Source organism: Urocampus carinirostris, chromosome 13 (assembly GCF_059441175.1).
Source record: "Urocampus carinirostris isolate Australia breed hairy pipefish chromosome 13, RoL_Ucar_1.0, whole genome shotgun sequence".
Classification (NCBI taxonomy): domain Eukaryota; kingdom Metazoa; phylum Chordata; class Actinopteri; order Syngnathiformes; family Syngnathidae; genus Urocampus; species Urocampus carinirostris.
This window is the reverse complement of record NC_142361.1, coordinates 31,766,565-31,789,964: the sequence shown is the minus strand read 5'-3', so window position 1 is coordinate 31,789,964 and position 23,400 is coordinate 31,766,565. Positions and strand designations below refer to the sequence as shown.

At 39.0% G+C, this 23,400-nt stretch overlaps 1 protein-coding gene across 1 annotated transcript in view; it reads left to right on the top strand.

Moving 5' to 3' along the window:
- LOC148354338 (uncharacterized) overlaps positions 1-23,400 on the top strand; it is a 121,631-nt gene that overhangs the window by 3,794 nt on the left and 94,437 nt on the right. Inside the window, exon 2 of the mRNA XM_088350878.1 lies at positions 20,785-20,926. Coding sequence (XP_088207004.1) covers positions 20,785-20,926 — 142 coding nt within the window. The remainder of the gene's footprint in view (positions 1-20,784; positions 20,927-23,400) is intronic.

Genomic DNA, 23,400 nt, shown 5'->3' with positions numbered 1-23,400 from the left:
GACTATTATTGCACCATGCCCTGATCTAAAACCTAAATGAGGGCAAGGGAAAACTCAAAAACCTTAGCATAAGAAAAGTCGAGTAAAGTCATGTTTATTTGTGACGCCCTTAATCACAAGAAGTCTCAAAGTGCTGCACAGACCACAGATTATCGCAAACCACAGACTATTATGACACCATCCCCTGATCTAAAACCTACATAAGGGGAAGGGAAAACTCAAAAACCTTAGCATAAAAAAAGTCAAGTAAAGTCATGTTTATATTGTTTGGCCCTTAGTCACAAGGAGTCTCAAAGGACTACAGATTATTGCAAACTACGGACTATTATTACACTACAGTGTAAAATAAGTGAATCAAACTCTCAAACCCTGAGACAACTGGTCAAGTAGAAATCTACAACTGCAGTTCAAATATTTTGTCCACAGCAAAAGTAAATAGTAAAAATATATTAAGTGACTACCTAATCCCTCTCTCACTCCATCTCTATCTTGACACCCACGCTCTCTCTCCCTCTCTCTTTCTCTCTCTCCCTCTCTCTTTCTCTCTCTTCCTCTCTCTTTCTCTCTCTCCGTTTTTCCTTGACAAAACTTCTCTCAGTGAGGGAGGAGCAGCAATTTTGAAACAAATATTCTTAAAAACCCAGGAGCCATTGAGAAAGAACCCTACACCAGTTTCCCCAAATGAGATGTTAAGTAGTCTGAATTTCATAGCACTTTTACCTGCGATATTACGGTAGGACGTTCTCCATCGTGTGACGTTATCACCTACGCATTATTTTGTGTTATTGACGATGGCTTCCATGTTAGGTTGAATGACAGCCATGTTCATGTTAGCGTGTTATTGGTAGATAAATATGCCAAAAGGATAACCGGGAATATGCTGCGTATCCATGCAGATTTGTACTGGACAAAGGACTACCGTATTTTCCGCACTATAAGGCGCACCGGGTTATAGGGTGCACCCCCAAAAAATAGTTTTTGGTCCTATATTTTCCATACATAAGGCGCACCGGATTATAAGGCGCTACAATGGGAACGCTGACAAAACAGTCAGATACTTTGGTCCAACTTATTACCCCCTTAACATTCCGAAAGCTTGCAAAGAAGCAAATACATGTCTCAGACATGTACGGAAACAGTGTCTGTACGATGTCACCAATCACTCAAGGGAAGGTTAAAGTTTGGATTCAAGAAATGCCAACCATTTCTTAGTTTCCATTTTATTTTTTGCTGGCAACTGTGTGGACAGCAAAGTAAGAATTTGATTGTGCAGGGAAACGGGGTTCTTTACTGTGCATACGACAATAAACACTTTGAATTGAATTTAGTTTCAAAATAGACTCATCGCAGAAACATCAAGATCGTTCTAAAACAAGATACCGGGAAAATATAAATCCGCATAGCTCACCTAAGTTCTCTTGCAGCCATCATGTTCAATAATGATATGTAACCATGGTCCTCTTATATCCGTGAGTGTAGTAAATCCAGGAGAGTAAAATATTTACAAATACAGAATAGTAAAAAATGTTTTCTCTATGCCGTAGTGCAACCCAACGTGTGATTCACATTCATCTTTTTCGGCCAATTGCAGGCTTTGTTTTGCCCCTTTAGCCTATGCGAGCCTGTAAATGATAAAAAGGATCCGCCCTCTTTACCTCCGAATAACTTTAGCCAATAGTGACTGATTCAAATGATGATTGACACATTGGTTAGGAAATAAAACCCCGGTATATTAATCCCAGCATACACCGCGGACGACTTCGCCTTCGGGGGAAAATCTAGTCGGCGGCTGCTTGCCTTAGTTGCAAGACTTTGCGACTTAATATTGATCCATATATAAGGCGCACTGTATTATAAGGCGCATGGTCAGCTTTTGAAAAAAATAAAGGCTTTTAGGTGCGCCTTATAGTGCGGAAAATACGGTAAATCGTTTTCGCCCGTCGTTTTTAACAGCGTAAAAAATAAATACTTTGATTACCCTGTTACTAAACTGTCATGTAACAACGTTATTCATAACGGCGTTATTCCCAACACTGTTTATTAAATACATTTACATTTTCCTGTAATTATTTATATTTTTTTTTCAGAAGAAGGCTAAATGCTAACAGTTAGCCGAAGCTAAGAAAATGACAAGATACTCTGCTGATATAATAAGTAATATGGACTTGATAGCAGCAGTCATAAACATTTCATTTCTCTTACCTGGTATGACGTGTGCACTGCAAACTTAAGCATTTATGATGAGTGCCCCGGTCCAATCTTTTCGACTTATATTCACAAATCTCTTCTTTTTTCTTTTTCTAATGTGTTTTTCCTGTAATTCTGGCATACAAACACACAACTCGAGGACATTTTAACACTCAAATAGCATCAAAACAGCTTTCTTTTGACCAGTTTTTCAACTCTAGCTTCAGCTGTGACGTCAGGTTTCGAAAGGGTCCATAGATTTCGTTATTTGTTTTATACTCCACTAAAGCAATATTGTTGAAAAGGCTTCCATTAGATCAGCTATTGTAAAGAAAATATTTCTACTTGCCTCGGAGTTGGATTTCCTGTTTTGCTAGCTCCAGAGACGTGTTAGCAAAGCTAACCATGAGGATCTCTTTCATCTACAGACACGCCCATAGCAATACTGCAGGTCCTTTTTGTTTATCTCCTTTCGTATACATTGCCGTTATTAATGGGACCCAACCAGATGTAGCATTTCAAAGAGAGTCTGTTACTTTCTCTCGACGGAAACATTTTTCTTTTCTTTAAATCATTTGTGATTGGTGAGTTTTCAACACAGCTTTAAAGAGAAACATTTTGGATGCTAGCTTAGCATCCAAACCTTCTTTGCAGATAGAATAATCATAAAAGTATAAACAGGGAAGAGAATAAGTATTTGAACACCCTGTTATATTGCTATTTCTCCCACTTAGAAATCATGGAGGGGTCTGAAATCTTCATCGTAGGTGCATGTCCACTGTGAGAGAGATAAACTAAAAAGAAAAATCCAGAAATCACAAAGCATGATTTTTTTAACAATTTATTTGTGTGATACAGCTGCAAATAAGTATTTGAACACCTGAGAAAATGAATGTTAATATTTAATAAAGTAGCCTTGTTTGCCTGCGATTGGCTGGCAACCAGTTCAGGGTGTCCCCTGCCCACTGCCCGAAAATTGCTGGGATGGGCTCCAGCACCCCCGCGACCCTACTGAGGATAAGCGGTGCAGCTAATGAGATGAGATGAGATGAGCCTTGTTTGCTATTACAGAGGTCAAACGTTTCCTGTAGTCTTTCACCAGGTTCGGACACACTGCAGCTGGGATCTCGGCCCACTCCTCCACACAGATCTTCTCTAGATCAGGCAGGTTTCTGGGCTGTCGCTGAAAAACACGGAGTTGGAGCTCCCTCCAAAGATTTTCGATTGGGTTCAGGTCTGGAGACTGGCTGGGCAATGCTAGAACCTTGATGTGCTTCTTAAGGAGCTACTCCTTGGTTTTCCTGGCCGTGTGCTCGGGATCGTTGTCGAGTTGGAAGACCCAGCCACCACTCAGCTTCAATGCTCTGACTGAAGGAAGGAGATTGTTCCCCAAAATCTCACGATACACGGCCCCAGTCATCCTCTCTTTAATGCAGTGCACTCGTCCTGTCCCATCTGCAGAAAAACCCCCATACTATGATGCCACCACCCCCATGCTTTACGATATGGATGGTTTTCTTCGGATTTTACTCTTAATTTTTCTTCCTCCAAACACGCTTAGTGGAATTATGACCAAAAAGTTCTATTTTGGTCTTATCTGACCGCAAAACCTTCTCTCATGACTACTTCGTATCATCCAAATGGTCATATGCAAACTTAAGACGGGCCTTTGCATGTGCTGGTTATTAGGGGAACCTTTTGTGCCATGCATAATTTCACACCATGATGTCTTAGTGTTTTACCTACAGCAACCTTGGAAACTGTGGTCCCAACTCTTTTCAGGTCATTGACCAACTCCTGTCTGATTCCTCGCCTTTCTTAGAAACAGGGGATATCTTGAATGGGGCTCCACTTTGATTGAGATTGACCGTCATGTTTAGCTTCTTCCATTTTCTAGTGATTGCTCCAACAGTGGACCTTTTTTCACCGAGGTGCTTGGCAATTGCTCCGTAACCCTTTCTAGCCTTGTGGAGGTGTACAATTTTCTCTCGGGTGTTTTTGGACAGCTTTTTGGTCTTCTCCATGTTACAAGTTAAAGTCTTACTGATTGTATGGGGTGGACAGGTGTCTTTATACAGCTAAGGACCTCAGACAGGTGCATCTGATTCAGGATGAAACATGGAGTGCAGGTGGACTTCTAATGGGCGGACTAACAGGTCTTTCAGGGTCAGAATTCTAGATGATACACAGGTGTTCAAATACTTTGCAGCTGTATCAGACAAATAAAATGATAAAAAATCATGCATTGTGACTTCTGGATTTTTCTTTTTAGTTTATCTCTCTGACAGTAGACCTGCACCTACGATGAAAATTTCACACCCTTCCATGATTTTTAAGTGGGAGAAAAAGCAAAACAGGAGGGTGGTCAAATACTTTTTTGCAGCTGTAGCACACAAATAAATTGTTAAATAATCATGCGTCGTGACTTCTGGATTTTTCTTTTTAGTTTATCTCTCTCACAGTGTAGATGCACCTACGATAAAAATTTCAGCCCCCTCCATGATTTCTAAGTGGGAGAAAAAGCAGGGCGGTCAAATACTTATATTCTTCACTGTATTTGTTTTTTGTAAGGCTTCTGCATTGTAAGATAAAGGGAATCCTTGTTTCAAGTGCGTTTCACGATTCTCTATTTGTAATGTAATTACTTGTAATCATGTAATTACTGCCAAGTTAAGGATGTCTCCATGGAGTTATGGAGCCTGTCTGGAATGAATGACTGCATACGTCGTAAATCGCGAATACAACTCAAACGGAGGACACGTATAAAGAAGATGGAATCTTCTTTAGTAAGTCCGGGCCGGTGAATGGGACCTGGACCGATATTTCATTTCCGTTGCCAAACTCAGGTTGTTTTGCCAGATTTTTACAGCACACAGCTGTTGTTCTATAGACTGATGCAACACAAGATTTTGATGAAAAAGCTTTTAGTTTGAAACTTGTCTTTCTTTATCTCACACTTTTTTCATCTGTCTTTTTATTTTATTTTTCTCTCAATCGCTCTATTTTTCTCTTGGTCTCTTTTGCTCTATTTGTTTTCTTTTTTTGGTCCCTATTAATTTTATATCTCTCAATTTTTTTTCCTTTTTTTGTTGTTCTTTCTCCCTCTCTGTCTTTCCGTTTCCATTTATTATCCCTCTTCCTTCCCTCTCGCTTTTCTCATTCTCTCTCTGTCTCCTCTGTCTCTCTTTATTTCTCTCTCATTTTTCTCGCCTCCTCTCTTGTTTTTCTCCCTTTCTCTCTCTCTAATTTTCTCTTTTTCTCTCTCTATATCTTTTTACTCCATTGCCCTTTCTTGCTCTCTTTCTGTGTCTCTCTTTCATTCATTTTTATTTCTCACACTTCCTCTTCTCTCTTCATCTCTCTCTCTTTCTCTCTTTATTTTCCTGTTTCCTTCTCTCTTTCTCTCTTTTGTTTTACCCCTTCTGGCTATCTCTCCCTCACCCCTCTTATCTTTCTTTCTTTCTCTTTCTTTCTTTGTTTCTTTCTTTCTTTCTTTCTTTCTTTCTTTCTTTCTTTCTTTCTTTCTTTCTTTCTTTCTTTCTTTCTTTCTTTCTCTCTGTCTTTCTTTCTCTCTTTCTTTCTCTCTTTCTCTCTTATTTTCTTATTTTCTTTCTTTAATTCTATCTTTCTTTCTCTCTTTCTTTCTGTATTTCTCTCTTTCTTTTTGGCTTTCTCTCTTTCTGTCTTTCTCTCTTTCTCTCTTTCTCTTTAACTTACTAGTCTGGCCCCTGCGAGTGTGCTTTTACTATAATGCTAAAATAGCTAAAATGAGTTTGACACCTCTGGTTTAACCGTAGGATGACCAATACAGGGCCAAAAGTATGCAGAACTAGTAATGATATTGGTAATAAATGAAATTAAATGAACTATAGACAGTCTGGAGCTGTCACCAATAGTAAAAACCAGGAAAATAAACAAGGCCTGAAATTTGAAGACTATTAGACTGACTTGTTTCTGCAACATGCAACAGCATTAAAGACTTTCTAGTCCATTCTATTTATATTCACATTTTATGTGCAACACCTTATTGTTACGTCTGTGGTTATTTTGGTGTCCGTGCCCTAGAAAGTTAACAGTCCAGATCAGGGGAACAACCTTTTGAAACTGAGAGCGGATACATAGGCACATTCTACCTTTTAATATATAACGTTCGGAAATGAAATATCGGATTAATAAAAACTAGCAAAATAAAAACATAAACACCAAAAAATTGACATGAGAGCAGCAATGGCCTGATAAAGACTAGGATCAGAATGGACACGGGCAGCACGGCGGCGCAGTGGTTAGCGCTTGTGCGGCACAGTTCATGTCATGGGAACCTGTCGTGGGTTCAAATCCAGCTCCAGACTTCCTGTGCGGAGTTTGTATGTTCTCCCCGTGCTTGTGTGGGTTTCCTCCGGGCACTCCGGTTTCCTCCCACATTCCAAAGACATGCATTTCAGGTGAATTGGCCGGTCCAAATTGTCCCTAGGTGTGATTGAGCGAATGAGTTGTCTGTCCCTGTGTGCCCTGCGATTGGCTGGCAACCAGTTCAGGGTGTCCCCTGCCCACTGCCCGGAGATGGCTGGGATGGGCTCCAGCCCCCCCGCGACCCTAATGAGGATAAGCGGTACGGCTAATGAGATGAGAATGGACACTTACTGACGAGACAATGAGACACATAAGAATTTGAAGGAACTTATTGGCTGATACCACCAACCCAATGATGGACGTGATCAGGCATAACAAGACACCAATTGTTCTCTTTTCCTTGTCATAAGAATCAATCTGAATAATTAATCAATGTATCCCTATCATTCGGTCATATCGCCTTCAGTTGCCGATCACAATTGATTCCATTATCGCCTGTCCTCTATGAACAAATTCAAAATTGAAAACTGAAAATGGAGGAATAATACATTGCAAGAAATGGTTGTAATACAGAAAAAATGCTATATTGGGATTTGAAAACAAGAAAGAAAACATCTGTACTACTCATATTTGACAGTTCTTATCAATGTCAATAACTAGTCACAAGTGAAATTTGGATATTGATCTGAAAAACGTGGTATTGAACATCCCAATCTCCAGTGTTTATGCTCTTTAAGATAATAGAGGTCTGCAACTGAGACGGATTCCTTAAAATAATATTTTCAATGTTGTGTCTATTAAACTGTCTTATAAAAATGTACAAGACTATGAAAACATTGAAATATTGTAATAAAGTTCTTTATTTTCTGTAATGACTTAGAAAAACAGAACAATAATACTTTCTAGTTTCATTAGTAATTGAAATATAAGTATTTTATTATTGTGCAAAAACTCAAATATCCCTTAAATTACAGAAAATAGATAACTTTTATCACTATACACAAAAACACTTTAGCACATTATTAATATTTCCTGAGACAGTCCCTCCTAATTTGTGATTTGACTTGATCAATTTAAGCAAGAATCCAAAGTCCATTAGGTCCAGTAGACCTGGTATCCCATGTAAAAACATTAAAATTCTATATACCGGTACGTATTAAATACTAATAACAAAATAATATATAGTAAGTCTTATTTTTATGTAATGTGTATATGATTAAATAATATTATAAACAAATATACGTGAAAAGAAAAACACCTTTGGCGTGACATGACTTGAGCTGGTACGATGGAATTTCTGGGTGGATGTGTTGGAGGGTGGAGACTGCAAATTCAATTTAAGACTGATTTTAACGCACCCAATTTTTTGGTTAACTCAGCTATATTTCTTACCAATGGTAACTCTGGGCAGCACGGCGGCGTAGTTATATAAGTATGTTTAAGGCTTGTATAAGTAACTTGTATTGTTTTGTACTAAAAAATAAACATTTCATAAATTAATATCCTTTCTAAAGATATATAAAGTTGAGTTTAACTTACTTTTTGGACTGGCGCTTCAAGAGGTCCTCCTGCATGGTAAAAAGTGGCCGAAAAAAAGCGATCCAACTGTTTTCTCAACCGCATCAATCTTTCTTATTCCACTTTTGTTTCAAAAGAAACGGCTCACCTCTTCGCTACACTTTACACCGACTATATTGAACAGATGCACGAGATATCAAACAATAAAAATGTCAAAGTTCTTAGCACGCTGGAGATACAGTATAGCACAGGTGTCAAACAAGCGGCCCGGGGGGCCAGATCAGGCCCGCTAAGGAATTGAATCCGGCCCACGAGACAACACTCAGAGAAGCGCAAGGGAAAAACAAGCTGCAGGTTTAAATATGTCAACTTGACGTTGCCAAAGCCAGGTGCCTCGAACAAAGACACTGTACGTGTATTTTTTTTCTCTCTCTCTTTTCCACCCCTTTTCTCCCACTCTGTCTCTTTCACTCTCTGTGACTCTCTTTTTCTCCTCCTTTGTTGCTCTTTGTTTTTTCTCTCTCTGTGTCTTTTTACCTTATTTTGCTCTAACTTCCTTTTTTCCTTTTCTCTCTTTTCTCCTCTCTTCCTACCCTTCGCGCTTTCTTTTCTCTTTTCTCTCTTTCTGTCTTTCTATTTCTCTTTGGATTTCTTTCTTCCTCTCCCTTTTATTTCCCCTCACGACTTTTTATCTCTTATGTTTCTCACGCTCTCTCCCTCACTCTCTTTTTCTTTCTTTGTCCTGCCCTCCCTCCTTTTCCCTCCCTCTTTCTCTTATTTCTTTATCTCTCTTTCTCTTTCTCTTTAATCTACTAGACCGGCCCCCGACAGAATGTTTGTTCTATCGTGTGGCCCCCGAGTTAAAATGAGTTTGACACCCCTGCAGTATAGGATATTTATACACAAACTAGGAAGAGGAAGCCGGATTGGGTCAAAAATGTTCCTGACCCCTGCGTTACGCGTTTGGGTCTACCATCTATTCCGGTTCTGAGAATTATATACTGACCTTTTCTTGACTCTGCCGCCATCCTGCCTCAAACAATGCCCCTAAATCATTTACAATCATGCAAAAGTTTGCACATTGTGAGCTCTCGGTCACATTTGAGACCAAGAATGGTGATAATTACCGTTTTCCACTGCATCGATTTAAACAAACTGTTCCCTTCGGTGCCCTCCATGCCCTTACAAAATGTCCTGTTTTTACAAAATAATCTTACACCATATTTTTTTTTCCAAACGTGTTTATTTATGTAGTTTAACATGTTATATTGTACATGTGTTTCGTTACATCACATATATTGTTAATTAAGATTTTGTTGTGAGATACTGAGTTGCGCGACATGAATGAGGTTTATTATAACAAAAGTTCCAAAATGAAGTCGCTTGGACGTTCACTGCAGAAGGAAAAAATACATGCAGATAGAATTAAGTAGAATTTTCTTATTCAAATTATGAATTCATTTTCTGCATTAAATTATTGTTGGTAATATACTGATGAAAAAGGGATCACCACAAACCTGTCTTTATTTTTCATTTTCTCCTTTTATACTTCCTTTTTTCCTTAACTTCTTTATACGACATAATCGTTTGTAATATAATGCATCAAAAAAAGTGAGCCGTTTGAAAGCCGGCTCTCTTTAACGAGTTGAGCCGAAAAAGCCGGTTCTCTAAAAAGAGACGGACTTCCTTTCACTACACAACTACCACATGAAATACAATGTTTTTTAAGACCACATGTATTTCAAATTTACTCAATCAACCCCGCCTGTTGTTTTCAGATCAGAATGGCGTTTTAATTCAAGTTCGGCCATTGCGACTTGATGATTTTATCCAAAGAAAATTCAAAATTATGTTGTAATGTAAGCCTACTGCTCCGTTTTCGCTTTGTTCACGTGTGATTGGAATGATGCATGATGGGAAATCCCCAGGCGGCAGACGCATGCGCACAGTAGCATCAAACCGCTTGCTTCGTCTGCAATGAAATAAAATGATACCGAGATAGAGGCTACCGCGGCGAACTCGTTTGACTTGATTGATTTGCCGTTTGGTGATAGTCGGTGTATACCGGATGGTACCCATAATTGGCAAATTTGCGTTTTTCCGTACAGATTTCCTTGTACGTCGTACACGTCTTAAAATACATAATAAACATACTTTGTACGTACTGGTTGACAGGTATGTGGACCTCACCAACACAAAATACTTTCTGTGTATGTGTGTGAGTACACATGACACATGCTAATCAGGAAAGCGATTGCAAAACGTGTACGCAGGCAAAAGTGCTTCAGCTGAGAAGCTCTGCACTTCATCAGGACACTTTTAGTGCTTACACACAAACCGACACAAATACCTCAAGACCTCATTCACAAATACACTACACATAATAGGGGTCACTACTTTCAACACACAATGATTTCGGGGTTGGATGCTAAGCAGACATGTTTTCCACTTGTAGGTGTTATAACCATTTAAAGAGCTGCAAGGACAATAAAAACATTGGATATGACATTATTAGATAATGAGTTTGAAAGTAAAGAAAGAAAGATAAGGACAGTAAAAGTGAGATAGTTGCCATTGAGTGTTAAAATCGAGGAAAGAGGGAAATCAGAATTATCATGGTTGGATTGTCACAGTTCTTTCGTCTTTTGGAGAAAACGTGAATAACAAAGTTAAAAACTCAGAGTTTGAAATTGAAAATAAATCCAAACAGCTTGCCAACATCATTTTTGCCGTTCCATGTATTCCGTTACTCCCCGAGCCTGCGCAAAATGTAGTCATTTTTTTCATATTTAGTTTATTTTGTCTTTAATTAACATATTTGGTATTGGAGTAATCCAAAAGTAATTGAAAGTAATCCAGTTAAAGTAACCCTACCCAACCCTACTCATGCGATTCAGTCAACTTCTCGGGCACTGCAGCCAGCGTCACCATGAATCCATCGCGTGGATCCTCCAAAGCACGACAAAAAGAAACAGAGAACAATGACAGGTGGATAATTTATAAAAGAAAGTCAGTGAAAGACAAGCTCAACTTTGTCCTCAAAAATGAAACATGAAAATTCTAGTTTTTCTTCAGGCTAGAAGTTCATTGGTCGGACTAGGGCTGTGTCGGCTTTAATACCTGGATTTTTTTTAGGCCCATTCCTACCTCTCAAGTGAGGGTAAAGCTTATTACTGTATCACTGGTGGGTCTGGATGGAAATTTGAAAAACAGGAGCTTACTGTACTCAGCGGGGACCAACAGACACACTTTTGAGTTAGCTTCAACTAGTTTGTGGTGAGCTGACGACAGACAGGATGATGTCAGCGATCCAAATGTGAGTCAGTACAAATTTGGCAATGAAAGAGCGACATTCAACAATATACTTGAGAAAAAGCCTCCTCAACCCATCAAAAATCAACAGGAAAAACTTTTCAGCATTTCTCTGGTTTTTCTTTCAGCAGTGTTCCCGTTTGCCCGTGTCCCTATCATTTTTGCTGGGGACGCAAATCAACTTTTTTGACACAAAATTGTCATTATTACCCAATTAATTTTTTTTTTTTAACGAAGATTTACTTTTCGTCAGGCAGATCCGCCATTGTTGTTTTGGTCTCGCGGTTCGAGTTTTCGTCTGCACGCCGATCTCGGCCAACGAGATCTCGTTGCTTTGAGATGACGTCATTGTTATGGTGGTTGTCGTCGAGTAAAGGTGATGGTTAAGTATGCCTCCGTAAAAACAGTTAGTATTAGGTGAAAATCAACGCAAAATTGGTAATTTCTTCAGTGTCAGCACTAATTCGAAACATAATGCAGACAGTGATAACAAAGTCAATAATTCCGGCACGAAAAAACGGCGGAGAAATTCTTCGTAAGATCGCGGAGGCAAGGAAAACACGTGTGTTGTAGCGAACGATTCAACGAAAGGAAATAAACAAAAGAATACTCCAAGCAAGAAAAGGACTTTTCTGCCAAAATGGACTCAATTGTATCCCTGGTTATGCTATGAGGAGGATGATAATGGATTGGACCTTGAGAAAGCATTACAACTGTGGCGTGACAGCAAACCACGAAGAATATATGAACTGAAAAATCTGAAGTGATAACTGCTTTGTATTACCAATAAACTCTGATGATTAAAACTAAATAAAAATATAGATTAATATAATTATTTCAGCAATATTATTTTGGAGAATGTACAATATTGTAGTCCCCGGGACCCATCACTTTTCACAGGTAAAATGAACACTGTGTCAGGCAAGTTTCTCAGGTCAGCATGAATCTCATACTATTCACAATCAGGGTTGGGTAGGGTTACTTTAACTGGATTACTTTCAATTACTTTTGGATTACTCCAATACCAAATATGTTAATAAAAGACAAAAGAAACAAAATATGAATAAAATAATGACTCACAACACGTGGTAAGCTTTCTCTCCTGGCTTTGAACTCTTTGATCTCCGGCAAAACTAACATAAAATGCAGCGTTGGGTAGGGTTACTTTAACTGGATTACTTTTGGATTACTCCAATACCAAATATGCTAATAAAAGACAAAAGAAACTAAATATGAATAAAATGATGACTCACAACACGTGGTAAGCTTCCTCTCCTGGCTTTGATCTCTTTGATCTCCGGCAAAACTAACATAAAATGCAGGGTTGGGTAGGGTTACTTTAACTGGATTACTTTCAATGACTTTTAGATTACTCCAATACCAAATATGCTAATAAAAGACAAAAGAAACTAAATATGAATAAAATGATGCCTCACAACACGTGGTAAGCTTTCTCTCCTGGCTTTGATCTCTTTGATCTCCGGCAAAACGAACATAAAATGCGACAGAAACAAAATGAAAATAAAATCCAAACAGCTTGCCAACATCATTTTTGTCGTTCCATGTATTCCGTTACTCCCCGAGCCTGCACAAAATTGAGTCATTTTATTCATATTTAGTTTCTTTTGTCTTTTATTAGCATATTTGGTATTGGAGTAATCCAAAAGTAATTGAAAGTAATCCAGTTAAAGTAACCCTACCCAACCCTGTTCACAATGATTGTCTTATATTATGAAATGCAGCAGTGTCAGATGTAGTTCCAGGAAGTACAAACCCTGTCACAATTCGGCTTAAGCCACAGGTGCTTTTACTCATGTAAACAAGCTAGGCGCTCGTTGACCTGCCGGTTAAGAAGAATCATCTGTTTCAGCCGCGGTATTACTTTCGGAAAAACTTTTTTTTTCTTAAAACACACTCAGGCTAAGGGCCTAGGGGTGTCAAACTAATTTTTACTCAGGGGCCACACGATAGAACAAACATTCAGTCGGGGGCCGGACTAGTAGATTAAAGAGAAAGAAAAAGAGAGATAAAGAAATAAGAGAAAGAGGGAGGGAAAAGGTGAGAGGGCGGGACAAAGAAAGAAAAAGAGAGAGAGGGACAGAGAGAGCGTGAGAAACAAAAGATAAAAAGTCGTGAGAGAGGGGGAAAAGAGAGGGAGAGGAAGAAAGAAATCCAAAGAGAAATAGAAAGACAGAAGGAGAGAAAAGAGAAAAGAAAGCGCGAAGGGTATGAAGAGAAAGAGAGAAAAGAGAGAAAAGGGAAAATGAGCAAGAGAGGTTAAAAGACACAGAGAGAGAAAGAGACGAAGAGCAACAAAGGAAGAGAAAAAGAGAGACACAGAGAGTGAAAGAGACAGAGCGTGAGAAATGGGGTGGAAAAGAAAGAAAGAGAGAGAGAGAGAGAGAGAGAGAGAGAGAGAGAGAGAGAGAGAGAGAGAGAGAGAGAGAGAGAGAGAGAGAGAGAGAGAGAGAGAGAGAGAGAGAGAGAGAGAGAGAAATAAATACAAGTACGGTGTCTTTGTTCGAGGCATCTGGCTTTGGCAACATCAAGTTGATATATTTCAACCTGCATCTTGTTTTTCTCTTGCGCTTCTCTGAGTGTTGTCTCGCGGGCCGTATTCAATCACTTAGCGGGCCTGATCTGGCCCCCGGGCCGCCTGTTTGACACCAGTGGGATAGATAATAAAATAAACAGGACAAACTAGACGGGAACAAAAACTAGAGAAAATAATAAACAGGACAAAAACAGACTGAAACAAAACTGGAAACCGAAATTAAACAGGACAAAACAAACGGGAACAATACCGGACAGGAAATACCAACAGTCTTGCGGGGCAGAGGTTCGTTGACGGACTGACAAAGGAAAAATGAGAGCACTGAGCTTAAAAAGATGGAAAGCCAATCTGTCAATGAGCCGCAGCTGGCGCCACACGGGCAGGGCCAATTGGGCGCCATGGCAACCGTGACATAGACATTGATTCCGCATTACATTTTCAACATTAAACAAACGATTCCATTCATGTCACTCACAAAATTAATCAAATTACTGTTCTTGTGTTATCCATGCCCAAAAAAGTGAACTCAATTGCTTTCTCTTTACAAAGTATCTGGGCAGAAGCATAGACTGACTATATATATAGATGGATACAATTGTGACATCCACTATAAATCAATTTGTAAAACAGTGGCATTTTCGCCATAGGGGAAAAAAAATAAAACAGAAATGTCCTGTAGGAATCCACCAATATATGTGAGGCTTTTTAGCGAGTAAGCAGGAATTCACATGTATTATTTTTCTCTTGTACTACAAGATCCACAGTGCTTTGGGGCATAAAATTATCCCGGATGAGGGAAACAGAGATAAAATGTAATAAATCAACCTATAAATCACGTTACTTATTTAAGTTGAGCTTAAAGTAAACTATTTTAACTACTGTAATCGCTATTATCCCCGATTACATACTGCTGTAGGAAAAACCGGCAAAGCGCATTTTTTTTAACTAGGGTTTTGTTTGTTTTTGACGTTCTGTCCACCAGAATGTGAACTGCACTTGATCCATTATCATTGATCGCATATTGTTGCGAGCAGAGATCGGCAGAAGATACATTTTGTCAAGAGAAGTGTGGTTCTGGCTTGTATAAAATAAAATGCAAGGGGTGGCAGTGATCCGTTATCCCTATTTGAATATATCTGGTTCTTTGTGCACTGTCTCTTAAAGTCCCGTTGTCTCAGACAAGGACGCGGTACTTTGGGTTTTAGCAAGGCGTCATTGTGTAAAATGAGAGAAAGGCTTCTGTTAAACTATTACTACCATTACTATTACTGCAGATTCATGGAATGAGATGCAAGGAGTGGCAGTGATCCGTTATCACCATTTGAATACATCTGGTTCTTTGTACACTGTCTCTTAAAGTCCCGTTGTCTCAGACAAGGACGCGGTACTTTGGGTTTTAGCAAAGCGTCATTGAGTAAAATGAGAGAAAGGCTTCTGTTAAACTATTACTACCATTACTATTACTGCAGATTCGTGGAATGAGATGCAAGGAGTGGCAGTGATCCGTTATCACCATTTGAATACATCTGGTTCTTTGTGCACTGTCTCTTAAAGTCCTGTTGTCTCAGACAAGGACGCGGTACTTTGGGTTTTAGCAAAGCGTCATTGAGTAAAATGAGAGAAAGGCTTCTGTTAAACTATTACTACCATTACTATTACTGCAGATTCGTGGAATGAGATGCAAGGAGTGGCAGTGATCCGTTATCACCATTTGAATACATCTGGTTCTTTGTGCACTGTCTCTTAAAGTCCTGTTGTCTCAGACAAGGACGCGGTACTTTGGGTTTTAGCAAAGCGTCATTGAGTAAAATGAGAGAAAGGCTTCTGTTAAACTATTACTACCATTACTATTACTGCAGATTCGTGGAATGAGATGCAAGGAGTGGCAGTGATCCGTTATCACCATTTGAATACATCTGGTTCTTTGTACACTGTCTCTTAAAGTCCCGTTGTCTCAGACAAGGACGCGGTACTTTGGGTTTTAGCAAAGCGTCATTGAGTAAAATGAGAGAAAGGCTTCTGTTAAACTATTACTACCATTACTATTACTGCAGATTCGTGGAATGAGATGCTAGGAGTGGCAGTGATCCGTTATCACCATTTGAATACATCTGGTTCTTTGTGCACTGTCTCTTAAAGTCCTGTTGTCTCAGACAAGGACGCGATAGTTTGGGTTTTAGCAAGTAAAATGAGAGAAAGGCTTCTGTTAGGCCATTACTACCATTACTATTACTACAGATTCAGGGAATGAGATGCAAGGGGTGGCAGTGATCCGTTATCCCCATTTCAATAAATCTAAGAGCTGGGATTGAGAGAGCTGTCATGATGCTCCTGTGCCCGCTCCTTTGGCGCAAACTGCCTGGGACTCTGATTGGCTCCCTGTCACTATTTAAAGCCACTCCTTTCTGTCACCTGTTGTCAGTCCGTCTGCGAACCTCAGTTTACTCTAGGCAAGCTTTTTCGACCCTGACTCACTCCTGTTTTTGCTCCCGTTTGTTCCCCGGCTTTGACCCGTTTTTGATCTTGACCACGTCTAGTCTCCTCTCCTGTCTTTCGACTTGTTGTTGATCCTGACCACGTCTTTTGCTCTCCTGTCCCGGCTACTGACCCGTTTTTTCCGTTCCCGACTCACGGAAGTCCCACTCCCGCGTCTGAGCAACCTACTCCCATGACCAGCGATCTCCGGATCGTGTGTGTGCACTCCTTTCCCCTCTTCCCAATAAAACAGTGAGGAACGTTACGCGAGTGGGTCCTGTCTCCGCTCTGGTCTTGACATCTTGTCAAACTCAAGCTGCTCGATCGCTCCACGTGGCTCGGTACTTATATTCAAAATAGTCAGAAAAAAATCGATTTGTTGCATACTTCAGCTGTTTTTCTTCTCTTAACATCTGCAATCTGCTTTAACATTCCATTACCTGCAACAACATTGTAAAATCCTCACAAACTCACTGTTTCAGCAGCCACGAATCTCCACCGATCTTGTGTAAACCCCCCGAAGGTATATTGTAGTTTGGTAATAGAATGAATGAAAACTTTATTCGAACATCAATGATATAACAACAATTGTAATGATATTGATAATAACAGTTCTGATATAAGAATATCAACAATAACACAAAGTTAACTAGACACACTATTCCCAATCTCTCATATCACTCGTACCCCGTTTTCTTCATCTATGTATTCCGCCAGTAATGTTTTTTGTATTTAAATGAACAAGTGAATAGTTGGATATTGTTTGATCTCATCTTGTAAATCGTTCCAAAGTTTGACTCCACACACAGACACACACATACTTTTCCTGGTGGTTCTCACCTTTGAGATTATGAATTCACTACAGCCCCTTAAATTATAATTTCCCTCTTTCCGAATGAATCATTTATGGATATTTTTTGGCACTATGTTTTTGTTGACCTTAAATATTATCTGAACAGTGAATTTTTTTTACTAAATCATCTAATTTTAATAATTTGGACTGCAGGAATAAAATATTTGTCCATGCTGGCCCCGCCCCCTGGGCACCGGCTGTAGTTGATCAGCTAATTTGCGTGTGTGCTTCTTAAGGGTGGGTTGTGGGTATTGCGGGTGCTGGTTCATTGCGTTTTCTGTTCTGCATTATTCTGTTCTGTCTGTCTGGAGGAAACCTGTGTTTGCACGTTTTGAGTAAAACCTGTTTTGTGAGTATTTTTAGTCTGAGTTCCTGTTTGCCTGTAAAGCCTGTTTTTGTTTTTTTTGTCCCTGAGTGTTGGACGACTTTTATTTTGCTAAATAAAAGTACGGATCGTTAACGCGAATGAGTTCATCCTTCCTGCCTCCTGCCTCCGTTCTGGTCCGGTCCCTTGACAATATTAGTATGATCTCAATATCCTACCCTGTGTATGGTTCTAATTGCACGTTTTTGGAGGATAAAAAGGGGCTGTGGGGAACTTCTGTAATTATTGCCCCAGACTTCTGCACAATATGTTAAGTATGGCAGAACTAGAGAACAATATGATAAATACAATGCATTATAGTTTAAAATTCATTTGGCTTTATTAATTATTGAAATGCTTTCAGATACTTTAGTTTGTATGTGTCTGATGTGTGTTTTCCAGCTTCATTTATTGTCTATTATGACCCCTAAAAACTTTTTGATACAGCTTCTAATTTTCCACCGGATGCTAACGTTAGCATAGCGCTAAATCTCCTCCCCGCTGCTATCAATAAACAGCTTGCACACCCCGACGGAGCTTTTATCGTCGCAGGCATGCTTAAGAACTGTACTTCCCAAATTAATTCAATATGTGGACTGAGCAATTAGGGAAAAAACACTGGACCGTGTGAACAGTAAGATCAAACATCTAGTTGGATCCGGCCATCTCTGTCTGTCTCTCACCCCCTCATACACCCCCTCCCTCAAGAACAAAACAAAGCCTATGTAACAAGGACAGTACAAACATCTTCTTTGTCCCTTTATCTCTTTGTTTTCCTTATCCTCACTGTAAAATGTGGACCTGGAGTGCCACATCCAATTTTGTTGTCACAATATATCCCATGTTGTAACAATGACAATAAAGGTACATTCTATTCTATTCTATTCAAATGCAGCACCATCCATTTTTAATTCTAAATCTTTATTTGCCTTGCGATTACCAAAGAATATTACTTTGGTTTTATTTAGATTTAAAGATAATTTATTTATACTATTGGGTTAATTAATTCACGATTAATACAGGTTACCAAATCAATATACCGGTAGTTATCATTTGAATAGAAAATATTAGTGTTGTCTGCAAATATGACTATTTTCAATAGTTTCGAAACATTAAAAATATCGTTAATATATAAATTAAATAACTTTGGACCCAGGATAGAACCCTGTGGTACTCCACAACAGATGTATTCAGATGACAACTCTCTCATTTTTACATATTGCTTCCTCCATGAATCCATTATCAAGAGTCTAACAGAAGCCTTTCTCTCATTTCATACAATGACGCCTTGCTAAAACCAAAGCAAGAGCGTCCTTGACTGAGACAACAGGACTTCAAGAGACAGTGCGCAAAGAACTAGACGCGTTGGGAATGATGGCACCTCCATAGTATCCCCTTTTGCACCTGTCGCCAGCCTCTAAACAGTCCCTGTTGGCATTACTCTGCTAGTAACCAGTGCCAGTGAGACTGACTGCTATGCTTTGGAGTAGTGCATGAGTGGTTTTGTGTTCTGCTCACGGTCATATCAAAGACACGTTTTTCCGGATCTAATGAGGTCAACTATTATAGGACTTTACCCCTACAAGTCCAGTTTTTGTTACTGTTGGACAACATACTATTGATTTCCTCTGATATAAGTGACTTAAATAAGATTTCTCTAAAGATGACCAGGGTTGGGTAGGGTTACTTTAACTTGATTACATTCAATTACTTTTGGATTACTCCAATACCAAATATGCTAATAAAAGACAAAATAAACTAAATATGAATAAAATAACTAAATTTTGTGCAGGCTTGGGAAGTAACGGAATACATGGAACGGCAAAAATGATTTTGGCAAGCTGTTTGGATTTATTTTCATTTTGTTTCTGTAGCATTTTGTTATTTTTGCCGGAGATCAAAGAGATCAAAGCCAGAAGATAAAGCTTACCACGTGTTGTGAGTCATCATTTTATTCATATTTAGTTTCTTTTGTCTTTTATTAGCATATTTGGAATTGGAGTAATCCAAAAGTAATTAGAAGTACACTTACAATCAGTTTATGGGAATCTTTTTTGTATAGGAATGATGGTTCAGCCTACATGTGTCAAACAGGCGGCCCGCGGGCCAGATCAGGCCCGCTAAGGGATTGAATCCGGCCCGCGAGACAACACTCAAAGAAGCGCACGAGAAAAATGAGCTGCGGGTTGAAATATGGCAACTTGATGTTGCCAAAGCTAGGTGCCTCGAACAAAGACACTGTACTTGTATTTCTTTTCTCTCCCTCCCTCTCTCTCTCTCTCTCTCTCTCTCTCTCTCTCTCTCTCTTTCTCTCTCTCTCTCTCTCTCTCTCTCTCTCTTTCTCTCTCTCTCTCTCTCTCTCTCTCTCTCTCTCTCTTTCTTTCTTTCTTTTCCACCCCTTTTCTCCCACTCTGTCTCTGTCCCTTTTACTCTCTGTATCTCTCTTTTTCTCTTCCTTTGTTGCTCAACCTCTTTTGCTCTAACTTCCATTTTTTCCTTTTCTCTCTTTTCTCTTTCTTTCTTCATACCCTTCGCGCTTTCTTTTCTATTGACATTTTCACACGGGGGCAGATTTAATTTCATTAACAATTTAACTAAGTGTACGAAAACGAAAATGGACGAATTAGTGTCGTTGGAGTCTCTGGAAAGCCCTCTTCTTAAGTCATTTAGCTCTCTTCCTATTGGCCATCTTCTCCCCACATAATGGCTTGCCGACTCCTCCCATGGGCGCCCCAATGAAGCCCCCTGGGCTTCACCATCTCGGGTAAGAGCGTCGCAATGTCTGGAATACTCAAAACAACACCGAGCGTTTCTACGTCATCAGGGCCTTGTTCGCAAAACAACGTCTGCCGTCCTCCGTCTGGATGTGCTGATTATCTTATCAACAGTACGTCCCGTTCTGTAAATAACCTCTTCCACCACTCATGCCTGCCCTGAACTTTCACTGCTCATTGAATAAAGGCACAGTCAGTAAATAACTACAACATTAACCTCAATAAATGTAACTTGTATTCAATCATATAAAATCCTTTATAGTCAAATGTATAAAATCCTTTAGCCTGTACCTCATTTATGTCCAGAATGTTCTGTAGTAAACTTTCAAAGATACTGATCATCATATTTTGATTGATTTGATTTAAATACAATATTTTTTAAATTTCCATCCTGCAGAAACTTGCATCGCGGTTACCGAAGACACGAGAAGTGAGGGAGGCTCCCTACGGCTGCTTGTGCCCCCCAGGTAAGATTCACTCTACGAGATTCTATTACTTGGAACTATGTTATTGCTTTATACTGATGGTTTTTCATAATGGTTTGAAATGTGGAAGATTGTTCACTTTTCCTTTTTTACATAATATTTTTCTCTGCACACCTACCTGTCTCTTAAAGATTAATTCAAGTGCATTGATGGAATAACCCAATCTGGAATAGAATGATAAATAGGACGCGTAATTTACTGTAAGACCCCATTACCTTTCCTGTGCGAGCATATTGGGACAATGGGCACTGGTCTCTCTCCCAATCCTATATTATTAATAATAATAATAATAATAATTTCCTTTGTATTGTCATTCTTTGTAACAATGTACACAGAACGAAATGTCGATACACCTGACCCGTTGTAGCGAGCCGATGCAGCCGCAGCCAACAGAGGGCGCCGCCATTTTTTACCAATGTTATAAGTCTTAGGTATGACTCGGCCGAGGCGCGAACCAGCGACCTCCCAGTCTCATTAGGCACCATATATAAATTTAAAAAAAAGATAAAAAATATTTCCAAAAATAGAAATATATTTGAAATCTCTGGAATTAAATGATAAAAATACAATTATATAAAATTATAAATAAAAATAAAAATCATTATTTATTAATAATTATTAAAAAATATATATGTCAAGAACCGGAGCAGGAGGAGAACCCAAATGCGCGAAGTTTCTCACACAAGCTTTTATTTTACGGGAAATGGGGCAGTCATGCACGTTAACCCAAACGCCAGTGATTCGGTGAACGTTGGGCAGCAGTCTGTCGTGGAATGACAGGAAGCCAGAGGCCGACGAGATCGATACCAATTGCAGGAGCAGATATCAGACGGATGAGGTTGATACCGGACAGGACGGGACAGACAGGATTGATATCAGGCACTGGAGACTCGAGTCCGATAACAAGCAGGACGAGATGGAAGGAAACAATACCAGCCACTGGAAATCGAAATTAAACAGGACAAACTAGACGGGAACACTACCAGACACTGGAGATCGATAACAAACAGAACAAAATAGCCAGGAACGAAACTGGAGATCGATATTAAACAGGACAAAATAGACGGGAACGATACCGGACAGGAAACACAAGCAGGACAAAGTCAAAACCCACATCTTGCGGGTGCAGAGGTTCGTTGACGCACTGACAAAGGGTGAGTGAGAGCACTGAGCTTGTATAGGAGGTAAGCCAATTAGTCAACGAGCCGCAGCTGGCGCCAAACGGGCGGGCCAATTGGGCGCCATGGGCAACCGTGACTATATATATATATATATACCATATATATATATATATACCGTATATATATATATATATATATATATATGTATATATATATATATATATATATATATATATATATATATATATATATATATATATATATATATATATGTCAAATTACTTACTTGCTCAATTTATTTTGCTATGCTATCAAAAATTACAAAAGCAAAATTTTATTTTTTGTATTTCCCCACCAAAAAATCCGAATTTTTACTCGTTAAATAAGGTAAGACTAAAGTTAAATGAGACATATTAAACTGAACACAAGATCCATAAAAAAACTACATTATCAACTTAGATCTTCATAGAAATCAACTTTTGAACACTGTAAACACGTTTTTTTTTGACAGATTCTTCTGAACTAATTTGACATCAAATAAGAATTATTAAGCAAAAACTTCGGCTTCGGACCCCCATACATATGTATATACTAGAAAAATAACAAGGCACCAGTCACTCAATGGTCACAGTTCCGAATACATCAAATAGTCTTATAGTCTTACTTATTGACTTCTACTCCCCTGGCCGTAAACCGACCATGCTGTCCCTCCAATTTGGACCTATTGTCCATAATGACAAACCTCTTCCGTCTAGAACTAGCTATTTAACCCAAGTTGTAATTACCTAAAAAGAAAATAAGTCTTTGAATACATGAAAACATATCCACAGACACATTTGATACACTGAATTCACTTTGTCCCAGTTAGTTTTAAATAATTTGAAAAATAGAAAAAAAACACACTGGAAAAAATAAAGAATGCAAGAGTGTAGATGTATGATTAGTCAATTTTTTGCCGATTATAGTTTGTACACAATAAAGTAAAACACACAATTATTTGTGTGCAAGTGCAGTATTTCATGAATCACATACGTGGTAGTTAAGGCCCGCCGGCTTTTACCCTACTTTTGGCAAAGCTGTTCGGGGCAGAAAACATTAGGGGCAGGGAAAATGATGTCATGCTAGTTTTTATTTGTATTTGTTAGTGTAGCATGAAAATGGTGAAAGTAAAAAAAAAGGCCTTCTTTAAGTAGAATTCAAACACTGGCCCAAAACCCAAAAAAGATTAATAAAGAGTCCATTCGAGTGGGTCTCAGAAATGCATGTACTTGCATATGCATTCTGTAGGAGCTGACCGAGGCTGCAATGATGACACAAGATAGGAGATGGCGACAGCGAGTAAAAATGTTCCAAATGAACCACCATTTTTTTCCCTTAGCTTCATTTTGCCAAGGCATAGGGCCCGCT